At 27.3% G+C, this 26,694-nt stretch overlaps 2 protein-coding genes across 2 annotated transcripts in view; one reads left to right on the top strand and one right to left on the bottom strand.

Moving 5' to 3' along the window:
- LOC127279020 (uncharacterized) overlaps positions 1 to 26,694 on the top strand; it is a 335,741-nt gene that overhangs the window by 113,743 nt on the left and 195,304 nt on the right. The gene's annotated exons all lie outside the window — the stretch shown is intronic.
- Positions 21,487 to 26,694, bottom strand: part of LOC127279017 (ionotropic receptor 75a-like) — a 380,333-nt gene continuing 375,125 nt past the window's right edge. The window contains exon 9 of the mRNA XM_051301087.1: positions 21,487 to 21,820. Within this exon, the coding sequence (XP_051157044.1) occupies positions 21,523 to 21,820 (298 nt within the window). The 3' untranslated portion in view covers positions 21,487 to 21,522. The remainder of the gene's footprint in view (positions 21,821 to 26,694) is intronic.

Raw genomic sequence — 26,694 nt, 5'->3', positions numbered from 1 at the left:
ATTAAGAAATGTTAAAATTATTAAGTTAAAAACATTTGATTTTAATGACACTTAAAATTAGACACAATATTATAGGTTACTAACTAAAAATTGAAAAAACAACAATAAATAATAAAAAATAATAATAAAAAATTGAAAAAATCAAAAAATTCTTAAAAAATTGCAAAATAACCCTTTTTCGGGTTAAAATTGAAAATAACCCTTTTTCGGGTTAAAATGAAAAAAGATGTTACATAAAAATAGTTTGTAAGATTTTCTAAAAGCATATATGCAAAGTATTTTGATTTATTTGAAAATAATTGAAAATAGATTTTTCAAGGACGGTGTCGAGGTCACGGGGTCGGTGTCGTTTTTCGAAATTTGTTAACTTAATATAATAGAAGATGTTTCGTTTTAAATTAAGAAATGTTAAAATTATTAAGTTAAAAACATTTGATTTTAATGACACTTAAAATTAGACACAATATTATAGGTTACTAACTAAAAATTGAAAAAACAACAATAAATAATAAAAAATAATAATAAAAAATTGAAAAAATCAAAAAATTCTTAAAAAATTGCAAAATAACCCTTTTTCGGGTTAAATGAAAAATAACCCTTTTCGGGTTAAAATGAAAAAAGATGTTACATAAAAATAGTTTGTAAGATTTTCTAACAGCATATATGCAAAGTATTTTGATTTATTTGAAAATAATTGAAAATAGATTTTTCAAGGACGGTGTCGAGGTCACGGGGTCGGTGTCGTTTTTCGAAATTTGTTAACTTAATATAATAGAAGATGTTTCGTTTTAAATTAAGAAATGTTAAAATTATTAAGTTAAAAACATTTGATTTTAATGACACTTAAAATTAGACACAATATTATAGGTTACTAACTAAAAATTGAAAAAACAACAATAAATAATAAAAAATAATAATAAAAAATTGAAAAAATCAAAAAATTCTTAAAAAATTGCAAAATAACCCTTTTTCGGGTTTAAATGGAAAAATAACCCTTTTTCGGGTTAAAATTGAAAAAAGATGTTACATAAAAATAGTTTGTAAGATTTTCTAACAGCATATATGCAAAGTATTTTGATTTATTTGAAAATAATTGAAAGTAGATTTTTCAAGGACGGTGTCGAGGTCACGGGGTCGGTGTCGTTTTTCGAAATTTGTTAACTTAATATAATAGAAGATGTTTCGTTTTAAATTAAGAAATGTTAAAATTATTAAGTTAAAAACATTTGATTTTAATGACACTTAAAATTAGACACAATATTATACGTTACTAACTAAAAATTGAAAAAACAACAATAAATAATAAAAAATAATAATAAAAAATTGAAAAAATCAAAAAATTCTTAAAAAATTGCAAAATAACCCTTTTTCGGGTTTAAATGGAAAAATAACCCTTATTCGGGTTAAAATTGAAAAAAGATGTTACATAAAAATAGTTTGTAAGATTTTCTAACAGCATATATGCAAAGTATTTTGATTTATTTGAAAATAATTGAAAATAGATTTTTCAAGGACGGTGTCGAGGTCACGGGGTCGGTGTCGTTTTTCGAAATTTGTTAACTTAATATAATAGAAGATGTTTCGTTTTAAATTAAGAAATGTTAAAATTATTAAGTTAAAAACATTTGATTTTAATGACACTTAAAATTAGACACAATATTATAGGTTACTAACTAAAAATTGAAAAAACAACAATAAATAATAAAAAATAATAATAAAAAATTGAAAAAATCAAAAAATTCTTAAAAAATTGCAAAATAACCCTTTTTCGGGTTTAAATGGAAAAATAACCCTTATTCGGGTTAAAACTGAAAAAAGATGTTACATAAAAATAGTTTGTAAGATTTTCTAACAGCATATATGCAAAGTATTTTGAATTATTTGAAAATAATTGAAAATAGATTTTTCAAGGACGGTGTCGAGGTCACGGGGTCGGTGTCGTTTTTCGAAATTTGTTAACTTAATATAATAGAAGATGTTTCGTTTTAAATTAAGAAATGTTAAAATTATTAAGTTAAAAACATTTGATTTTAATGACACTTAAAATTAGACACAATATTATAGGTTACTAACTAATAATTGAAAATACAACAATAAATAATAAAAAATAAAAATAAAAAATTGAAAAAATCAAAAAATTCTTAAAAAATTGCAAAATAACCCTTTTTGGGGTTAAAATTGAAAAAAGATGTTACACAAAAATATGTTTGTAAGATTTTCTAACATCATTTATGCAAAGTATTTTGATTTATTTGATAATAGTTGAAAATAGATTTTTCAAGGACGGTGTCGAGGTCACGGGGTCGGTGTCGTTTTTCGAAATTTGTTAACTTAATATAATAGAAGATGTTTCGTTTTTAATTAAGAAATGTTAAAATTATTAAGTTAAAAACATTTGATTTTAATGACACTTAAAATTAGACACAATATTATAGGTTACTAACTAAAAATTGAAAAAACAACAATAAATAATAAAAAATAATAATAAAAAATTGAAAAAATCAAAAAATTCTTAAAAAATTGCAAAATAACCCTTTTTCGGGTTTAAATGGAAAAATAACCCTTATTCGGGTTAAAACTGAAAAAAGATGTTACATAAAAATAGTTTGTAAGATTTTCTAACAGCATATATGCAAAGTATTTTGATTTATTTGAAAATAATTGAAAATAGATTTTTCAAGGACGGTGTCGAGGTCACGGGGTCGGTGTCGTTTTTCGAAATTTGTTAACTTAATATAATAGAAGATGTTTCGTTTTAAATTAAGAAATGTTAAAATTATTAAGTTAAAAACATTTGATTTTAATGACACTTAAAATTAGACACAATATTATAGGTTACTAACTAAAAATTGAAAAAACAACAATAAATAATAAAAAATAATAATAAAAAATTGAAAAATTCAAAAAATTCTTAAAAAATTGCAAAATAACCCTTTTTCGGTTTAAAATTGAAAAATAACCCTTTTTCGGTTAAAACTGAAAAAAGATGTTACATAAAAATAGTTTGTAAGATTTTCTAACAGCATATATGCAAAGTATTTTGATTTATTTGAAATTAATTGAAAATAGATTTTTCAAGGACGGTGTCGAGGTCACGGGGTCGGTGTCGTTTTTCGAAATTTGTTAACTTAATATAATAGAAGATGTTTCGTTTTAAATTAAGAAATGTTAAAATTATTAAGTTAAAAACATTTGATTTTAATGACACTTAAAATTAGACACAATATTATAGGTTACTAACTAAAAATTGAAAAAACAACAATAAATAATAAAAAATAATAATAAAAAATTGAAAAAATCAAAAAATTCTTAAAAAATTGCAAAATAACCCTTTTTCGGGTTTAAATGGAAAAATAACCCTTATTCGGGTTAAAACTGAAAAAAGATGTTACATAAAAATAGTTTGTAAGATTTTCTAACAGCATATATGCAAAGTATTTTGATTTATTTGAAAATAATTGAAAGTAGATTTTTCAAGGACGGTGTCGAGGTCACGGGGTCGGTGTCGTTTTTCGAAATTTGTTAACTTAATATAATAGAAGATGTTTCGTTTTAAATTAAGAAATGTTAAAATTATTAAGTTAAAAACATTTGATTTTAATGACACTTAAAATTAGACACAATATTATACGTTACTAACTAAAAATTGAAAAAACAACAATAAATAATAAAAAATAATAATAAAAAATTGAAAAATTCAAAAAATTCTTAAAAAATTGCAAAATAACCCTTTTTCGGGTTAAAATTGAAATATAACCCTTTTTCGGATTAAAATTGAAAAAAGATGTTACATAAAAATAGTTTGTAAGATTTTCTAACAGCATATATGCAAAGTATTTTGATTTATTTGAAAATAATTGAAAATAGATTTTTCAAGGACGGTGTCGAGGTCACGGGGTCGGTGTCGTTTTTCGAAATTTGTTAACTTAATATAATAGAAGATGTTTCGTTTTAAATTAAGAAATGTTAAAATTATTAAGTTAAAAACATTTGATTTTAATGACACTTAAAATTAGACACAATATTATAGGTTACTAACTAAAAATTGAAAAAACAACAATAAATAATAAAAAATAATAATAAAAAATTGAAAAATTCAAAAAATTCTTAAAAAATTGCAAAATAACCCTTTTTCGGGTTAAAATTGAAAAAAGATGTTACATAAAAATAGTTTGTAAGATTTTCTAACAGCATATATGCAAAGTATTTTGATTTATTTGAAATTAATTAAAAATAGATTTTTCAAGGACGGTGTCGAGGTCACGGGGTCGGTGTCGTTTTTCGAAATTTGTTAACTTAATATAATAGAAGATGTTTCGTTTTAAATTAAGAAATGTTAAAATTATTAAGTTAAAAACATTTGATTTTAATGACACTTAAAATTAGACACAATATTATAGGTTACTAACTAAAAATTGAAAAAACAACAATAAATAATAAAAAATAATAATAAAAAATTGAAAAAATCAAAAAATTCTTAAAAAATTGCAAAATAACCCTTTTTCGGGTTTAAATGGAAAAATAACCCTTATTCGGGTTAAAACTGAAAAAAGATGTTACATAAAAATAGTTTGTAAGATTTTCTAACAGCATATATGCAAAGTATTTTGATTTATTTGAAAATAATTGAAAATAGATTTTTCAAGGACGGTGTCGAGGTCACGGGGTCGGTGTCGTTTTTCGAAATTTGTTAACTTAATATAATAGAAGATGTTTCGTTTTAAATTAAGAAATGTTAAAATTATTAAGTTAAAAACATTTGATTTTAATGACACTTAAAATTAGACACAATATTATAGGTTACTAACTAAAAATTGAAAAAACAACAATAAATAATAAAAAATAATAATAAAAAATTGAAAAATTCAAAAAATTCTTAAAAAATTGCAAAATAACCCTTTTTCGGGTTAAAATTGAAAAATAACCCTTTTTCGGGTTAAAATTGAAAAAAGATGTTACATAAAAATAGTTTGTAAGATTTTCTAACAGCATATATGCAAAGTATTTTGATTTATTTGAAAATAATTGAAAATAGATTTTTCAAGGACGGTGTCGAGGTCACGGGGTCGGTGTCGTTTTTCGAAATTTGTTAACTTAATATAATAGAAGATGTTTCGTTTTAAATTAAGAAATGTTAAAATTATTAAGTTAAAAACATTTGATTTTAATGACACTTAAAATTAGACACAATATTATAGGTTACTAACTAAAAATTGAAAAAACAACAATAAATAATAAAAAATAATAATAAAAAATTGAAAAATTCAAAAAATTCTTAAAAAATTGCAAAATAACCCTTTTTCGGTTTAAAATTGAAAAATAACCCTTTTTCGGATTAAAATTGAAAAAAGATGTTACATAAAAATAGTTTGTAAGATTTTCTAACAGCATATATGCAAAGTATTTTGATTTATTTGAAAATAATTGAAAATAGATTTTTCAAGGACGGTGTCGAGGTCACGGGGTCGGTGTCGTTTTTCGAAATTTGTTAACTTAATATAATAGAAGATGTTTCGTTTTAAATTAAGAAATGTTAAAATTATTAAGTTAAAAACATTTGATTTTAATGACACTTAAAATTAGACACAATATTATAGGTTACTAACTAAAAATTGAAAAAACAACAATAAATAATAAAAAATAATAATAAAAAATTGAAAAAATCAAAAAATTCTTAAAAAATTGCAAAATAACCCTTTTTCGGGTTTAAATGGAAAAATAACCCTTATTCGGGTTAAAACTGAAAAAAGATGTTACATAAAAATAGTTTGTAAGATTTTCTAACAGCATATATGCAAAGTATTTTGATTTATTTGAAAATAATTGAAAATAGATTTTTCAAGGACGGTGTCGAGGTCACGGGGTCGGTGTCGTTTTTCGAAATTTGTTAACTTAATATAATAGAAGATGTTTCGTTTTAAATTAAGAAATGTTAAAATTATTAAGTTAAAAACATTTGATTTTAATGACACTTAAAATTAGACACAATATTATAGGTTACTAACTAAAAATTGAAAAAACAACAATAAATAATAAAAAATAATAATAAAAAATTGAAAAATTCAAAAAATTCTTAAAAAATTGCAAAATAACCCTTTTTCGGGTTAAAATTGAAATATAACCCTTTTTCGGATTAAAATTGAAAAAAGATGTTACATAAAAATAGTTTGTAAGATTTTCTAACAGCATATATGCAAAGTATTTTGATTTATTTGAAAATAATTGAAAATAGATTTTTCAAGGACGGTGTCGAGGTCACGGGGTCGGTGTCGTTTTTCGAAATTTGTTAACTTAATATAATAGAAGATGTTTCGTTTTAAATTAAGAAATGTGAAAATTATTAAGTTAAAAACATTTGATTTTAATGACACTTAAAATTAGACACAATATTATAGGTTACTAACTAAAAATTGAAAATACAACAATAAATAATAAAAAATAATAATAAAAAATTGAAAAAATCAAAAAATTCTCAAAAAATTGCAAAATAACCCTTTTTCGGGTTAAAATTGAAAAAAGATCTTACATAAAAATAGTTTGTAAGATTTTCTATCAGCATATATGCAAAGTATTTTGATTTATTTGAAATTAATTAAAAATAGATTTTACAAGGACGGTGTCGAGGTCACGGTGTCGGTGTCGTTTTTCGAAATTTGTTAACTTAATATAATAGAAGATGTTTCGTTTTAAATTAAGAAATGTTAAAATTATTAAGTTAAAAACATTTGATTTTAATGACACTTAAAATTAGACACAATATTATAGGTTACTAACTAAAAATTGAAAAAACAACAATAAATAATAACAAATAATAATAAAAAATTGAAAAAATCAAAAAATTCTTAAAAAATTGCAAAATAACCCTTTTTCGGGTTTAAATGGAAAAAAAACCCTTATTCGGGTTAAAACTGAAAAAAGATGTTACATAAAAATAGTTTGTAAGATTTTCTAACAGCATATATGCAAAGTATTTTGATTTATTAAAAAATAATTGAAAATAGATTTTACAAGGACGGTGTCGAGGTCACGGGGTCGGTGTCGTTTTTCGAAATTTGTTAACTTAATATAATAGAAGATGTTTCGTTTTAAATTAAGAAATGTTAAAATTATTAAGTTAAAAACATTTGATTTTAATGACACTTAAAATTAGACACAATATTATACGTTACTAACTAAAAATTGAAAAAACAACAATAAATAATAAAAAATAATAATAAAAAATTGAAAAATTCAAAAAATGCTTAAAAAATTGCAAAATAACCCTTTTTCGGTTTAAAATTGAAAAATAACCCTTTTTCGGATTAAAATTGAAAAAAGATGTTACATAAAAATAGTTTGTAAGATTTTCTAACAGCATATATGCAAAGTATTTTGATTTATTTGAAATTAATTAAAAATAGATTTTTCAAGGACGGTGTCGAGGTCACGGGGTCGGTGTCGTTTTTCGAAATTTGTTAACTTAATATAATAGAAGATGATTCGTTTTAAATTAAGAAATGTTAAAATTATTAAGTTAAAAACATTTGATTTTAATGACACTTAAAATTAGACACAATATTATAGGTTACTAACTAAAAATTGAAAAAACAACAATAAATAATAAAAAATAATAATAAAAAATTGAAAAAATCAAAAAATTCTTAAAAAATTGCAAAATAACCCTTTTTCGGGTTTAAATGGAAAAATAACCCTTATTCGGGTTAAAACTGAAAAAAGATGTTACATAAAAATAGTTTGTAAGATTTTCTAACAGCATATATGCAAAGTATTTTGATTTATTTGAAAATAATTGAAAATAGATTTTTCAAGGACGGTGTCGAGGTCACGGGGTCGGTGTCGTTTTTCGAAATTTGTTAACTTAATATAATAGAAGATGTTTCGTTTTAAATTAAGAAATGTTAAAATTATTAAGTTAAAAACATTTGATTTTAATGACACTTAAAATTAGACACAATATTATAGGTTACTAACTAAAAATTGAAAAAACAACAATAAATAATAAAAAATAATAATAAAAAATTGAAAAAATCAAAAAATTCTTAAAAAATTGCAAAATAACCCTTTTTCGGGTTAAAATTGAAAAAAGATGTTACATAAAAATAGTTTGTAAGATTTTCTAACAGCATATATGCAAAGTATACTTGGTATACTTACGTAATTTGATGCGCTGATCACGAAAATGATAGTGAAAATTACCGCAAATTTCATTTTTGTGGTGAGAACCATAAAAAACACCATAAAATTATGGTTTTTTGCGTTTAACTCGTAAAAAACGCAAAATTAAAAAAAATCGTTCTTACAAAAGTTGTAGAGCTTCTAAAAATAAATATTTTATGTCTTATACATTTTTTACCAAAAGTCATTAGTTTTAGAGAAAAATGCAAAATATTTAAAAACGGTGAAAATCACCAACTTCTAGCTATTATCCACAGGAGGCAGATGTCTTATGTGACGGACAATATCTTTTAATAAAAAACCTTCTACTCTTTGCTGTGCAGGGCTATTTCCAAAAGAACTTTTAGGGGAAGACATGTTAGAGAAGGGGGATCGGGGTGGGTTCCGTACCTTCCAGTACCATTAAGAATGTGAATTTGACTGTCTGTCTGTTTTGAAAGAGAGCAACGATACTAGGGAAGGCGGGCTTCGCCCGCCTCTGCATTCTTTGCTGTGCAGGGCTACTTCCATAAGACCTTTTAGGGGAAGACATCTTGGAGGAGGGGGGTCGGGGTGGGTTCCGTACCTTCCAGTACCATTAAGAATGTGAATTTGACTGTGTGTCTGTTTTGAAAGAGAGCAACGATACTGGGGAAGGCGGGCTTCGCCCGCCTCTGCATTCTTTGTTGTGCAGGGCTACTTCCATAAGACCTTTTAGGGGAAGACATCTTGGAGGAGGGGGTCGGGGTGAGTTCCGTACCTTCCAGTTTTATTTTTTTTTAATTTTGCGTTTTTTACGAGTTAAACGCAAAAAACCATAATTTTATGGTGTTTTTTATTTTTTTCACCATAAAAATGAAATTTGCGGTAATTTTCACTATCATTTTCGTGATCAGCGCATCAAATTACGTAAGTATACCAAGTTTCATTAAAATCGGAAGGGGGGGGTTTTCGGAAGTGCACCCAAAATTTTTTTAAATGTTTTCGTGCCGGAATATGACACACTTTCTCATTTAATTCCTTTTTAACGTGTCGTGTATGCTCATGAACAAATTTACTTATTACGCGATTACTTTTAAAGGGCACTGATTTTAAAGATGTCATATATTTTTCTGTAAATCTGACATAAAATTTAGAATCATCAACCAAAAAAACCTCTCAGTAACAAATTTGACAGGAATTGAATGTTTTTAGGGTTCCGTACTCGGTGCGGAACCCTATTAATATCGGTTTTTTTGAAATCGTGTACCCCCCTCCCCCCTAACGGCCACACGAATTTATCTGGAGGGCTGAAATTTGGTACACATATGTATTTTCGCGTGTAGATTACAGACAAAATATAGCGAACCTGATAGGAATTGATTATCATAGCGTTGTCAAGGACATAAAGAGCTCAAATTTAGTACACTTACGCATTTTTACGTGAAAATTACAGGAAAAATATAGCGAACTTGATTCGGATCAATTTACATAGCGTTGTCAAGGAAAAATAAAAAATTTCGAAAAAAATGATTTATTCTTCCTAGCGCACATAATATTCAACCCAAACTGTTCATATTTGCTGTAATACTGTATTTTTACGTGAAAAATACAGGGAAAAAATGTAAGCGCGATTGGAGTTGATGATCAATTTTTATCAAATTTTTGAAGAAAAATGATAAATTTATGAAAAAAAATGTATTTTTCCGCAAAAAACGAAAAAAGTTTATCTAAAGTGATTCAAATTGATATATTTTGACGTATTTTTATGTGTATATTATAGAAATAACTTAATAAACATGATAAGAAGTGGAAAAAGTGGACTTTTTCCTTAAGTTTATTTATTCAGTATTCATAACTGTAAAATAAAACAAGGGTTTCTTTATGTTCATTTCATAAAAATTTGGCTTCCTCGCGGAGGAAGCAATAATTTTGTTTAACTCCTTTTGGTGCTTTAAATGATTTAAATTCAATTAAAACGCAAAATTTTATAGCCAAAATGCGAAATATTGATTTTTTAACTTTCATTAATTTATTAAATTTACCTTAAATGAACCTCATTTACCTCAATGATAAGTAAATTAGTATATAATAATCTACGGAAAAGTATATCTTTAATAATTAAATATAATATTTAAATAATAAAAGTAATCAATAAAAAATTTACTTTCTATTTTCTCTTACCCTCATTTTTCAATTTCAATTCTTGTACTTATTAAAAAATAAAATCCTAGCAGTGCGGTTACACGAGGGTTCCGTACTCGAGGCGAACTTATTTGATATAAAAACAAATGTTTAAAAAATATGTGTTGTATGTTAAATAATATATGTGATACAAAAAGGAACAATTTTTTTAAAAAAATTTAAAAAAATTGTTCCTCCTTTGGTATAAAAACAAAAAAAAATTTTAAATATGTGTTGTATTTCAAATAATGTAAGTGATACAGAAAGAAACAATTTTGTAAAATTTAAGAAAATCGTTCCTCTTCGTATCACTTATATTATTTGAAATACAAAACATATTTAAAATTTTTTTTTGTTTTTATACCAAAGGAGGAACAATTTTCTTAAATTAAAAAAAAAATTGTTCCTTTTTGTATCACATATATTATTTAACATACAACTCATATTTTTTAAACATTTGTTTTCATACCAAATAAGTTTGCTTCGAGTACAGAACCCTCGATTTCAGTATGAGTGTAACTCGCACTTGTCCGATTTTTTTTATAAATAAAATAATATTAAGTAATGTTTGTCAAAAATCGCGTTTGCGTAACTCTTCTTCCCCCTTCTTTTCTCAGATGATGACAAAGATTTTGAAATACGTTTTAGAAACAGTTATATGTGTTAGTGATTATAATACACGACACATTAAAAAGAATTATATGTCTCACGAAACGTTATTCAATGAGAAAATGTATCGTGCGTGTACACATAATATTTTTTTCTTTTAAATGAGGCATTTCATATGAAAAGACTGGGTCATGTCTCGGATTTTTCTTAAAAATCGGTAAATTGTAGTGTTACTGGTACTAAATAAGTGTACAAAGGAATTTTTAATATTTTTGATGATGTTTATTTGAGCAATATTTTTTTGCTTTACTTATAACTTTTCCCCACTAAAAAGGAAGAAAAATGTTACTAATGTTTTTCATGCAGAAGACCTCAAGACCTCCAACTTTTAGGTAAAATTATTTTTAAAAAAAATATTAATTTTTAAACAATTTTAAAAAAAATAATATTTGTTTATAATTTTTAAACATGTTCTCCCTCTTTTTGAAAGGCGAAAAAAGCAAGAATATTGTTTAAGTCATAATAAATCGATGGTTAAATTTTTGAGATGGAATTATTTTTTGTTTTCGAGATATTAATTAATTAACTAATGTTAATAAAAAATGAAATATTTTACGAACAAATAAAATTAGAATAATTTTAAAAAAACCATTTTTATGTTTATCAAAATCCGCATCTAACGAGCTTTATATTAACTATTTCAGATAAACGAGTGTTAAATTAATAATAAAAATTATTTAAATAATTAATAACATTTGAAGGAATGAAAATAAACCGTCAATTCTATTTTTTGAAAGATTATTTAATTCTGTGTCAAATAAGACCAGTGTAAATAGGATTTTTAACTATCCAAATTATTAACAGATAATATAATAATTATTCAGCCTGAATGCACTGAATTTTTGGTCTGAATTTAAACTTTGATATTTCTTTCAAAACGGAAACGACTTTTTTTATGTATTAGAGTGTCCTCTATCCAAATATGATGTCAAAAAATGATTAAAATTTTTGTTACAAAATTGTTTTGCATATAACTAAAAAATTGAACTATTTTTTGATAACTTTTTATTGAACATTCTTAAATGTCGATAAAAAAAAATTCAACAGCTGGTAAGCCCATAAATCGTGCAATCGATTGTTAGACTATCAAAAGATATAGGGTAAGGTAGCCTAAGAGTACGCACCATCAAATATCTCAACATATCTCAGTTTATTAGAAATATTGACATCTATTTACTGCATGAAAAGATTGTATCTGATACTGAGAATTAAATTCAGTCGTAGTCTATAATAATAATATATATTTTTAAATCATAACAAGCGTTATTTCTAACGAAGCCATTTGCGATTCATTTTCCATTTCCATTGTTTAACATTATATGTATAATAAAGGAACCCAAGCAGCACATAATATCCACTGAACATCCCTTGAATATTACCGTGAAATATTCCCATGATTTTCTGAGAAAACCAAAATGCCCGCCTCATTAGAATATTCCACCGTGACATTCTGGGAATGTTCCACTGACATTCAGGGGATATTCAAGTAATATTGAGGGAATATTCCAGTGATGTGGAAAGAATATTCCACGTTTATAATGAAGTTTAAAATTTTTTTTAAATCTTCTTGCGCATTTAAATAACAATTTATAGGTAACACATTTCCATGATTTCAACACTTTAAACAAGTTGTTCGGATCTGAACCATATCCTGAATGAATGCAGTAAATATAGGGTTCATTTCATGACCATTTAGATTACTCATCTTGATAAACAACACTTATATTATTATCCAGATAGCACCACTTTTTCCAAAAAGTTTCCAGGGAGTTTCCATTAGAAAGTTTGCATGTTTCCAGTGTAAACTTCCTGCAAGTTATAAATGTCCTCACTGTTTAAAGTTCACGGAGTAAACTTTCTGGAAGTTTCCGAATTTGTTGAAATATTGCACTGGAAATGTTTTGCAATTTAAAGTGTATACTTCCAGGAATGTTATTTCTTAATTTTCTAGGAAATTACAAGAAAATTTCCCTTAAAATTAATTTAAACTATAAATATAGTTTACATGCATAATTGTTTAGAAATTATTATTATATCTTTTGTTTTATTTTATAATTTTATTTTGTATTATTAACTTTGATTTTGTTTGTCATTGTATTCATTTTAACCTTGATTACTTTAATGTATTCAAAAGAAAATAGTTTGAAAGAAGAGACCTCTGTCTCTTGTATAGTGAATGAATGATATATATATATATATATATATATATATATATATACATGGGTAAAGAAAAATATAAGAAAGAAAAATACTGTTTTCATGAGTACACTTGCACTCAGGAGAATGAGTATATATATACATGTATATATGTGTGTATATGAATGTCTAAACTATACACTAATATAGAAATCCTACAAATATGAAAATGCATAGGTAGAATAAATTCAATGTTTAAATATTATATTAAATAATTAATAATATATAAATAAAACACCTTTTTACATTATCTTAAATATTGATAAATAAAATAATGAAAATGATTTTATTTTGTAAAATTATTATAAAAAAAATAATTAATTATTTAAAGAAAAGTTATAAATTATTTATAAAAATCAAAGAAAAGAAATATTAAGAAATAAACTTAAATCTAGAGAAATAGAATTTCAGAAATAATAAAAAGAGATAGAAGACATTCATAGATAACACTATAGACAAGTATACATGAGAAAAATAATAGTAAGAGATGAAAGATATAATTTCGAATATAAAGAAATTATTAATTTAATTCAAATTTAAAGATTTTTTTTATTAACAATATTAAACATAAATATGAACTACAATTAAATTAATTAACCATATTTTTCATTTTTTATATAAAATAATATAAATTATTTTATTTAATTGCTTAAATTAACAATATTAACATAAAAAATATATGTCACATAAAAATAAAAATTATTTAAAAATTAATGGTAAAAGTAAAATCTTTGTCAAATTATTATTTTTTAAGATATTAAAGATTTAAAGAAACTATATTAATAATTGAGAAATGATTGACAGCTGAACAATGGCATTGTTCTCTGTATACGTTACAACGGAATTAGAAAGAGAGGAATCGCTCTGTCCTTACCAAAATAATTTAAATATTATTGGCTAAGAAAATAGGACGCCGCGAAAAATGCGATTAGAGGGAAAATTTGGCGGTAAGAAATATACAGCAAAAGCATACGAAGAAAGGTAGGAAGGGAAAACCGCGGATTTTCAAGCAATCAGCTGTTAGAATTTCTCTCACACATTTACCAAATTTAAAGCTACACAAGATAGAGAGAAATTTGGGGGATGAAGCGACTTCTCGAGTCAATAAATAGGGAAGCAGACCCAATTTTGGACATTCTCTGAAATTTATTCAGGCTGCTTGCATATACCTATATCTATAAATATATACATACGTATTTCAATTTTGACAGATAGTTTTTTTTGTGTATTGTAGTTGAGTTATTTTGTGATTGGATATTACAATATTAATGTAAGTTACAAAGAATAAAAGAACAAGTGCTCAATAAAATTTTTTCCATTATTTAAAATATTAAATTTTTATTATTTATGTTTTTTGTCTATTTTTTTTAATAACAACCGTTCTAACTCAGAATTATATAAGAAATAAATATTTTGAACAAATTATAAATTTAAAGTCAAGATTAGGCAAATAGAAGAAATAAAAAGTGAATAATCACTTTAACTCGAACCATATAATCTACAAAGTCAAGCCATGGTCAAGGACTTGAGGGGTTTCTGATAACTCGGAATACCACCTCATTATCTGGATCCTTAAGTGGTAACAAAAGCAAATCGTCAGTCTCTTGAAGATACATATATCTCAAATTCATTGCAATAGGCGATCAATTTGTTAATGTGTAAGATTCAATTGATTATGAATCCCTGCCCTCGAATCAATTAGTTAATCTAGGAAATAAATAATTTACTTAAATTATTTATTTAGCAAATTTTCAGAGAGGTAAATGACTTTTTCATTTATTTTCCATCCGACTTTGATCATTTTAATGTGTTGTTAAATAAATAACATATTAAATAAATCTAAGTCTAAGGAAAATACTTGCAAAATTAATTTACTTATGTTAGATTAATTAATTTAGGGAATAGAGAACTTGACCTTGATAGTCGATAGGAATTGACAGGTTTCTTTTATTTCATTGAATTTTTATTTTATATATTTTTTTTATAGAGATAAACCTATGAGATAATTTTGAATTTCGATTGAGGAAAAGCGAATTTGTTAGAAAGAAGTCAAATAAAAGGTGAAAAATTTAAGTTAATTAATAAAATTATTTCATTTAATTTCATTCAGAACGAACTCACAATTAATTATTCAAACTTAAATAATAAACAATTATATTAAATGATTGATTGTATATTTTATTTTTCTATTAATAATTAATATTTATTTTTTTTGTAAAGTAAAAATATTCAACTTCGAAACGATATATCACATTTATTCATATATAAAAGTAGAAGTGAATAAGAAAATAAACAGCTGATCTACCGGATAATTATAGGAAAGATTCCTCTAATTTGGTAAACAAGCAACAAGTTTTCTAAAAACAAAATAAATATTTTCTTTCATATATATCTATGGAAATAATAAATTTAAGAATTGATCTATTTTAAATAATTCTATTATATTATTACAAACATATCTGTTGACTTAGCTGGCACGTGTCCATTGTATCAAATAATTAAATTTGAAAATACAATGTCCCTTTAAATTTGGACAATAGCCATTCTTTCTTTTGTGTAACTTATGTAATGTGGGTGATCACCATCTAAACATTTATGTTTACGGTCATTCAACCACATTTTTGAACTTATTAATTTCTAAGAACCGAAGAAAATTAAGGCCTAGATAATTAAACAATAAATAATTTTTAAAGGTTTTATGATTTTTTCGGTTTCAGCAGACCCAAATGAACTTGTATAAAAAATTGCAAGTTTATTCATTAACATTTGACTTCAAAACAACGATTAATGTTTAAAAATTTGATTAAATTTGAAAAAAAAATTTTTGGTGTTTTTAATTTTTAATTTAATTAATATTGGTTCTACAAAAAAAAGTATTAAGGCAAAAAGTTGTGTTTTTTTATTCCCTACAAGATACTGTTTCCCTAATATTTTTTAGATTGTCATGTTTCTCAACATTCGCCTGAATTGGCGTGTTTCTGCCCTCAATCGACGAAATATCAATAAATAAAAATATACTAACTGAATTATTTCTGTTCTTTGTTATAAAATTTCCAAAACTGTCAAACTAACCTATTTTCCGTTCATCTCAACTTAAAAACTAAATTTCAACGTAAATAAAAAAAAATCATAAAATAATTGTCAAAAATGAATTGTACGGATATTAAAAGTCATTAATACAAAATTCCGTGTTATTCAGCAATTATTTTTTGCATTTCAATTATGGTGGTTTTCCTTCATATTTTTCATTTTTTTGCGGATTCTCATAGAGTGCCCACAACCGGGTACTACTTTTTTTCACTAAAAGTGATCACTTCACTAAATTCCTAATAAAATATTTCCAATTGAAGGAATCAATTTAGTTTTTTACAGTTATCTAAGGCCTCTAGATTGTTTTTTAAAAAAACTTATCATTATTTAGTTAAATAACGTTGCCCGGAAATGAAGTATCAATTTCAAACTTTTTTATTCGAATACTGGAATACGAATCAGAAAAGGGGTCTTTGTATTTTTTACTGGTTGACTAATTTCTGGATATCGAATCAAAGTTGTACTGCCTGTTGCATCTATTTCAGACATTCTTCTAAAAACTTGTGTTACTACATTTATTCCTGATCGCACTAACGTTTGGATTTTTCCTAAATAGCTCTTAAATGGGAAAGCAAAATAAGTAGAAAGAGGGTCTTCCGTGGTTTCTGTGTCAGTATCTACATGGATCAGATTATAAATGTTCATCACCTGTGAAGATTTCCCTTAATACTTAGATATGTCAACAACGAATTCACATAAGAATTCTTTTGCCACATCCCTTTCTTCAGAAACTAATTTTGGATTATAAAGAATTCTGCAAGCAGAATGTAATTTGCATTATTATTAACAACCTCACTTTCATTGAATACATTATTATTTAATTTTTGCTGCTGCAAATAACTCCACTTTTTTACCCATTGATATTTGGATCTACTAATTTTGTAATTAACATATATAATCTATAGTTGAAATATTCTAATAAAAATATTTCTAACAGTTCTCTGCATAAAGTTTAAAATTAGAATTTGTGGAGACACGCGTTTAGCAGATAAAAATAATGTCAATATTAAACAGATAGTCGACCTAACTTTAGCCCATGGTTGTGCCGACCATTTCAAAATTAGCCTTTATACTGTGATTGGGTATTAGGCAGTTGTCACAGTCGGCAACTAAGGTTGGCCCAACTTTGGTTAATAATGTCTCTCACTGTCGGGCAAACCTTAGTTGCCGACCATTTCAACATATAAATATTTAACCATCAGGCCTACTATGGCCCAAAGTTGGGCTAACCATTACAAAATAAGACTTTATACTGTGTCATTTACAATATAGCCGACAGTCAGCCCAACTGTGGCCCACAGGTGGGCCAACCATTACAAAATGAGACTTTATTTTGTGGCAATTACAGTTTAGCCGACAGTCGGCCCAACTGTGGCCCATAGTTGGGACGATAGTTGGAAATTAGGCGGTTGCCACGGTCAGCAACTCCGGTAGCCCACTCTTGGGAAAATTATTAACCAAATATGGGCCATTCTTGGCTGCCGAAATATCGGCAGCCGTAGGTGCTCCGACCAAGGGCCGACATTCCAACTGTGGCGGCCGACCAAAATTCGCACCTAAGTATAATTTATACATTAATTAAATTATCCCAGTGGGCACCAAGATATCTTTAGGTTAACTTAAGAAATATTCAAAGTTTCCTAGTACATTGCGTCAATGTTCCAAAGACATAAAAAAGACGCCCAAAGTATATTCTATGTCAGCCTTAAAACAATCTTAAGAATATCCTGAAATTGTCCTAAAAAAGTCTCAAATACTTCATCAGAAAGTCCACATAATGCCCTAAAAGATTCCCGAAATGTCGAAGAACGTTTTAAGAATGTCCTGAGATTGTCCCCAAAATGTCTTAAATACGTCTTAAGAATTTCCTAGAAATATGCCCGAAATGTCGAAAAACGTTCCTAAAATGTTCTCAGAGTATCCTAAAAGTGTTTCAATTATATCCTAAGAATGTCCAAAAATATGTCCTGAGAATGTACCAAACATATGCTGAAAATGTCCAAGGAATGTACTAAAATCTTCCAAAATCTTTGATAAACGAAATGAATATTACACTAAAATTATGTATACTTTATAGCGTAACGCACGCGTAATTTAAGGGGTATTAAGTCTTAAACGCCGAACAACCCACTAGACTGAAATGCTCTTGAAGTTCCAAATAGACAAAAAAAATATATCGCGATTACTGGTCATATATATATATATTGATCCTTATGGATTAATTCTTCAAAAAAGAATTATGTTCCGAGAATGTACCAAACATGTCCTAAAAATCTCCAACAAACTTTTTTGTAATATCCTCAACATGTCTAAAAAATCTACTGAAAAGTTTCAAATTTTGTTCATAATTTTTTAAAATATCCATAAGGTTTCTTAAGGATATTTTAGTAATTGCTCTAGGCCAGACATAGAACTTGTTTAGGACGTCTTTATTGCATTCATTTTCACATCTATATGATGCCTTTCTAGGGATATTTTGGGATGCTATAAGGATATCTTTAGAACGACTTTTAAACAATGTCCTAAGAACGTTCAGAAAAGGATGTCTTTGGGACATCCGGTGGATGTCCGTCCCATTTCGTTAGTTAGTAGCACGTAAGGGTTTAGATGTACAATTTTTTAAAAATGTCAAAAAACAACCTTTGGTCTTAAAATTGTTAATTTATATAATTACATAGGAGTGGAATTTTACAGTTCTGTTTTGGGCAGATTGGCCACAGAGAGTTCGATCTCAAAGGCTAACCAGACTCTTGGCGTTGTAAAGAGGGTTGTGCATGTCGGTAAGGCAGATTTTAGACTTAGATATGATAGGTCTGCAACAAAGATACATCGGATATTGTATTATTTTAAATCGATTTTTGGAAGACAGGTAAATAAAACACATTCACATATGTAATGACAACGTTTCGAAGGCACAGTTCGCCACCATCCTCAGGTCACTTTATTACAATCTAAACAAATTCAATACATATGGAAGAAACCAAAAAAATTCAAAAACAAAAAATTCGTTTTTCTTTTTTTAAAAATTAATATCTACCTAATTGAAATAAATTGCACCAACATTTCATCAAAGGAGTAAACATTAAATAAAAAATTGTAAAAGTTTAAATTATAAATCACGAACATGATTATTGTAAGTGATTAGTCAAACTGAGTCTAACAGTGACAATTTTCACATTATATACAGAATAATGGGTCAATGAACCTTCATAGAAATATTATAAATATAATCATTTTTTCAATTTGCTAAGTAAAGGAAAATAAGTATTGCTAAGGAATTGTACATCTTCTTTCTTATTAATAGTAAATTCGTTGCTTTTAATATGGATCATTTCTGAAATCAATCTTTTTCTATAAGAAAATTCGTAATCTATAATTTTTGCATCCTCGAAATTGAAAGAATGATTAAAGTTTCTATTCCCTTTAATAATATTTACTTCAAATTATCCAATATTCTCAAAAAATACAATGTTTTAACTATTCCAATGGTTCAAAAAAGTTTAGTTTCTGTCATAAAATTGGGTAGACTGGACAAAAAAAGTGGGATAGAACGAGTATTGTATAAATTCAATTGTAATAATTGCCCTGATACTTATATAGGTGAGTCTAAACGGACTTTAAAAAAAAAGAATTAATGAACATAAAAATAATAAAAATTCCGATTCTGTTGTAAACAAACATCAAGCTGATTATAATCACTTTTTTAATTTCGAGGATGCAAAAATTATAGATTACGAATTTTCTTATAGAAAAAGATTGATTTCAGAAATGATCCATATTAAAAACAACGAATTAACTATTATTAAGACAGAAGATGTACAATTCCTTAGCAATACTTATTTTCCTTTACTTAGCAAATTGAAACAATGATTATATTCATAATAGGGAGCGTTGAAAAATTACGTAACATTTTTTGGGGGAGGGGGGGTCAAGCACTTTGTTACGGACAGCAGAGAAAATGGCGCTAATGTATGCAATAACGTGCTACATGGGGAGAGGGGGGGGGGTCACAATTAAAAAAAAACGGTACGTAATTTGTGAACGCTCCCATATTTCTATGAAGGTTCATTGACCCATTATTCTGTATATAATGTGAAAATTGTCACTGTTAGACTCAGTTTGACTAATCACTTAAAATAATCATGTTCGTGATTTATGATTTAAACTTTTACAATTTTTTATTTAATTTTTTACTCCTTTGATGAAATGTTGGTGCAATTTCTTTTAATTAGGTAGATATTAATTTTTAAAAAAAGAAAAACGAATTTTTTGTTTTTGAATTTTTTTTGGTTTATTCCGTATGTATTGAATTTGTTTAGATTGTAATAAAGTGACCTGAGGATGGTTGCGAACTGTGTCTCCGAAACGTTGTCATTACATATGTGAATGTGTTTTATTCACCTGTCTTCCAAAAATCGATTTAAAATAATACAATATATATATTCATATGGAAGAATTAAATATATAATTTTTATTAAGATACATCGGATACTTAGTACATTAAAAGCTAAGGCCTCTTTATGCTTTTTTGGACAACGTAAGTTTCTCTTAACAAAGGTTTTCCCACAGCTAAGATTAACAACAAAACAAATTATATTTACATAAAATTAATTACGGAAACAAATATTAATTATTAATTATTAGTACTCTAATTTATGTTATATTTACATAAAAGGGTAACATCTATGTTTGGAATGCAAAGTTCTTCTGCTCGTTATGTAATCTGGGTGAGAACGAATATTTACATTTTTTATTTGATTGTCCAATCTATTATGGCTATCCAGAGTTTTATTTTGCGAAAATTATAATAAATACTCATCATAAAAATTGAATGGCGGAACTCTGTAATGTAGCACATGATTTGAGTACCAAAAATATTTGTTTATTTGTAACTAAATGCCTATTGCTGAGATCTTTTTTTTAACGAGTGAAAACGTAACATGTATATAGTGGAATTTTCTGCAACAAAATGTCTTATATGCAGAATAAATTATTATTATTATAATAAAAGAATTATATTTAAAAAAATGTACTCTAATTTTTTATTTACCATTGCATACAAGAAAAATAAAACAACTTTTCATTCTTTTTTAAAAGAGAAATTAATTATTTTGCTTTTAATTAATAAAAACAAAAAATCTCTAGAATTTTAATACAATAAGAAATTATTTGACTTCAATATTTTATTATAGCATCTATTAATTTAAACCCTTTTTGACAATAATAACTTTTAAAGTAGGTAATCTTATTTTATGACATTTTTTTCGATGTTTTTATAAAACAAAATAATTTTTTACACTTTTGTGTGATCTTAATTCTAACAAACAGTAATTTTGTTAATAAGTATTTAAAATAAAATACTACATTTTCCATCACATAAATCACAAGCCCTATCATAATGCCCATCAACATCATAATTATAACTGCACCGGTCTCATATACAGTAATACTCTTAAGGCCTAAAATTTCTGTTCGACAAAGAGGTTTTCTAGCAGACCATCTTTTAATTTGACGCCGACGTATGCCCATATCATAAAGTTTTGCCATACTGAAACATAGAAATAAAACTTATATATATTTCATAAAACTCTTGATCTTTTATGTTGTTAAATAATGATTTAAGGGGTCCGTGTGGAAATTTTAACCGGGCCCTGGTCGAGTATAGATCGGGAAATTTGTACTGGCCCGATCTGAATGCAACAGTATACCCGATTGGGGACATGCCTGAGAGCCCGATCTGATTTTCTGGTCTGGGCCTTACCTGAGCCATGTTAATTTTCCCAATTCGACAACCACTAAAACTTTTGTAGTAATATAATTTAAACCTATTTTATAAATTATAACGTTGTCAATTTTAAGACACTTTTAAAAACCTCGACCTTGACGTGGACGTGAAGCCTCCCTTATTTTAGGAAAATTTATTGTTGTTAATCCAAAAGGGAGAAAAGAATTGTATATCTTTTGTTAAATGAAACACAGACTAATTTAATGTTCTTTTGATTTTTAAATTGAATCTCAGAGAATCCGAGAGTATATCTCATTGAAAGAAAGAATTAAATACTGCAGCGTTTGTTTATATTTTTCTGTTTAGCCTATTAGATGCGGCCAAAATCAGCGCAAAATAAATTAAAACAAAAGTCTCTCAGAAGGAACGAGAAGAGTCCAGGAAGCAGACTTGAGGACGAATCCAAAAATGCAGCCAAAAGTTCTTAGATTAGAACTTTTAATCATAGAGAAAATCAGTTATTATTTTTTATTAACAAAACTACTCTTTATATTGTTGTCACTGCTCCAGGCTCATTTTGTAATAAGTTCACACTATTACTAGTCCAAGATCAGCTGTTTTCCTTAAGAGTATTATAATGACTCGCGCCAGCAAGGCTGCAACCCGTTGTTCGCTGCTTGCGAATTCATGAATCCGCAACTATCGACAGGGTCGCTACCACGCATGTGACGTTTCTAATAGGCAAAGAGAACGAGCAGCCTCGTGGCGCTCGTTCTTCATGTTTTGTACGTCTTGGTTGACGGATTGTCAACAGAGGATTAAAAGATTATCAAAAAGCCAGGCGCTCATCATTAATTATCAGCAGCCATTAATAATCTGTCAATATTGAGGTTAACCCGAGATTTCAATTCACAATTTCCATCAAATTAGTAAAATAAATTAAGTTTAAGAAGAAGAAATAATTGACAGGCTATAAAATAAAAGCTATAAAATTAAGTATATTTATTTTTAATATGAGCATCTTATTTTTTAAATAAAAAAGAATTGAAAGTTTCAATTCTTTTTGTTAATTACAATTTTTAGTCAATAATAAACAATTTGGATAGCATAATCTCAAATATGACAAAGGTCTATTCTTAAAAACTTTAATTTTTATTCAAACAATCCTTTATAATACACGGAGAGAATTCTGTGGTGATTATTATACGAAACATAACCTAGATTAATCATATGAAAGAGTCGTAGCGCCTTTTGCTTAAATTCAAGTGAAATTCGCCAGTAACCCGACTTGTAATACTACTTTTGTCAACAATAAATTTCGGCACCGGCAAATCAATGATCGGTCGAAAATATTAATAATATTTTACGAGACATCTTCAATCGCTGCCTATAAAAAAGGGAGTTCTTTCCAGACTGGAAGAGGCAAAGGTTGGTCCTCCTAAGAAAGGGTGACACACCTCTGGATGAGGTCTTATCGTACAAGCCTATATTTCTGTTGGACACGATGGGCAAACTTCTAGAGGACATGGTTCTGCAGAGATTTCAATCTCACTTGGCAGAAGAGAATAGTATATCCGATTACCAATTTTGATTAAACCAAGGTCGATCCACAGTTGATGCCATAAAGGCAGTTGTGGACCTCGTCAAGAAAGAGAAAAACAAATTGGGTCCTAACAAAAAGAAGAGCTTTTGCGCGTTGGTAGCAATAGACATACGAAACGCGTTCAATTCCGTGAGATGAGAAGATCTCATTGAGTCGATGATGCAGAAAGGTATATTGTCCTACCTGTTGAGGATAATGGATAATTAATAATTATGTATGTACGATGACTTCCTGAGATTCGAACTGCCCGAAGGTGCGGTGATCGTGTGCGCTACCCGACATGGAAGTAGCTCTGGGGATATTGGTGAACGAATGTCTGCGGCTGGCAAAATGCTGGCTGAAAACCATAGGTCATCAAATGGCCCTGGAAAACACCGAAGCATTGCTGATCACAGACAGACGTGGTTATAAAGCCCCACGAATCGTGATAGACGAATTCGAGGTCAAGTGAAGGAGACAGATATAGTAACTTGGTGTGGAACTGTATGGAAGGTTTATCTTCCATCACCACATCGCTACAGCGTCGAATAAGGCAATAAAGTGCGCGGATAATTTAGCACGGGTGATGCCAAATGTTGGAGATCCCCGTAAGAAAAAAAGGAGACTGGTGGCAAGTGTGGCAAGTTGCTTTACGCAGCACTAACGTGGGCCCCATCCCAACGGTAGGCAGGAAGCGACGATAGGTTGAACAAAAATGTCGACAAAATCGGCTAGTGGGGTTGCCTTTATTATGTTTACAGGTGAAAAAACCGTTTCGACCGAAATCCTAGCTGCTCCTATCTCAAAGTTATCCACATTTGAAAATTTTTTGTAATAGGATCAATTTTCGCGAAATAGAAAAGGCGCGCGCGCGTGCATGTATATATATATAAAATGTCTCACTGAAAGTTCCTTCAATATTTGTTATATATATATATATATATATATATATATATATATATGTTACGGGCAATGTGCGGGAGGCGGGCAATGTCCGAGAATGCCCGGGCATTGTCGACAATGCCCAAAATCAGTGGGCATTGTCGACATTGCCCTGTTTTTTTCGGTCAATGTCGAAAATTATTTATAAAATTCTGTTTTCTGGGCAATGTCGACAATGCCCAGTCCATTTTGGGCAATGTTGAAATGCATAAAATTTTTTAATAAAAAATAATTTGTAATATAAGTAAATATTTCATCACTTGTTAAAACTGAATAATTGAATAATATAATCAATTTAACGCTGTTTACTAAATTCTGAAGAATTTTTATTTGTGCAGTCAATTCAATGGATTTATTTGCAATCATTTTGTGTGCCCCAAAAGGAGGACTTTTCGTCATTTTACGATATCAAACATAAGTATAGACTTCATTGTGATACTCGGCTGTAATTCTTAATTTTTAATATTTAATGTACTAAAATAATGTTTTATAATTGTAAAGAAAAAAGTTTTAATAAATTTTGTACTTAATTATCAATTAATTTTATTATTTCTACAAAAATATTAATTAAGGTGAGAAAAATTAATTTGATCAACGCTTTGTTAGTACAAGAAATTATTTTGCTGTCAAAAAAACGGACAGACAATTGTGCTTACATGTCTTGTGAGGAATATGAAAGTTACATTAAAAAAGTGGACCAATTAAAGTTATGCGAAAAAAAGGATTCGAGGAGTTACAGATTTTTAAAAAAATACGACACAATTTCCGTGAACGGAAACAAGAAATTAATTAGACCTATTAACAGTGACAGTGAAAATAAATATTTCGGGCATTATTTTCTAATAACATGTTACTTATTTATAATAAACAACATTGCCCAAAAATTAGTGGGCAATGTCGAAAATGCCCGGGCATTGTCAACAATGACCGGGCATTGTCAACCTTTTGTAAACGTTTTTAAAAATAAGTGGGCAATGTCGACAATGCCCACTGATTTTGGGCATTGTCGACAATGCCCGGGCATTCTCGGACATTGCCCGCCTCCCGCACATTGCCCGTAACATATATATATATGAGAGAGATTCTTTTTCAATCGCCCCAGCCCAAAAAGTCAATGTTCTGGGATTGGCTTCATACTTTGGTAAATTGTTGTCCTATATGATAGTAATAAATCCCTAAAATATAAACTCATTAAAAAAATATTTGTAGAAAGTAGAGGGGGTTGAAGTTTTGACGTTAAGGGTAACATTGTCATTTTCAAATCCGTATAACTATGACGAAAGTTAATGGATTTTAATTTATTTATAATGAATTTTAATGCATTTTTCACGTACTTTTCAAAAATGTATACAAAATTTTAAAAAAAAATTTTTTGACCCTTTTTTTCAATATCAACCCTTATTTTTCGATTTTCACCCCTTCGGGTATTTTTTTTTAATTTTTTTTATTTTCATTGGAAAGCTGAGATTTTTTCCCATGAGCTATGTAAATATGAAAATGGGACAACAATAATTTTGTGAGAAACAGAATATTAATGTAGGCGGTGCCGATAACGGGTATACCTAAAGATCATCTTCGAGGATATAGGTAGGCACCGCCTCCTTTAATATTCTGTTTCTCACAAAATTATTGTTGTCCCATTTTCATATTTACATAGCTCATGGGAAAAAACCTCAACTTTCCAATGAAAATAAAATAAAAAAAAAATACCCGAAGGGGTGAAAATCGAAAAATAAGGGTTGATTTTGAAAACAAGGAGGGGGTCCTTTATGTTTATTTCATAAACATTATGCTTCCTCATTTTGTGAAGCAAAAAATTCGCTTCCTCGTGAAGGAAGCAATGAATTTGTCTAATTCAATTGATTGATTTAAAAAATTTCGAGTTAAAAATGTTTTAAATTAATTAAATTTTTTGAAAAATAAAGAAAATTTTAATTAATTTTGAGTGTAACATAAACTTTATATATACGAATCGATTCGTTTTAATGCAAGGAATACAATTATTTTATTCATGAACTTGAATTTTAAAAAAACACAACATTTTTTAGCTAAAATATGAATTTTCGATTTTTCAATTTTTATTAATTCTCAAATTTTAAATCAAATCTATACTTTATATATACCAACCAATTCGTTTCAATGCAGGGAATAAAATTATTTCATATATAAACAT

This window comes from Leptopilina boulardi, unplaced genomic scaffold (assembly GCF_019393585.1).
Source record: "Leptopilina boulardi isolate dan_hultmark-lab unplaced genomic scaffold, ZJU_Lbou_2.1 LbouV2_213, whole genome shotgun sequence".
Taxonomy (NCBI): Eukaryota; Metazoa; Arthropoda; class Insecta; order Hymenoptera; family Figitidae; genus Leptopilina; species Leptopilina boulardi.
The sequence above is the reverse complement of the archived record's forward strand: the minus strand, read 5'-3'. Positions and strand labels throughout refer to the sequence as shown.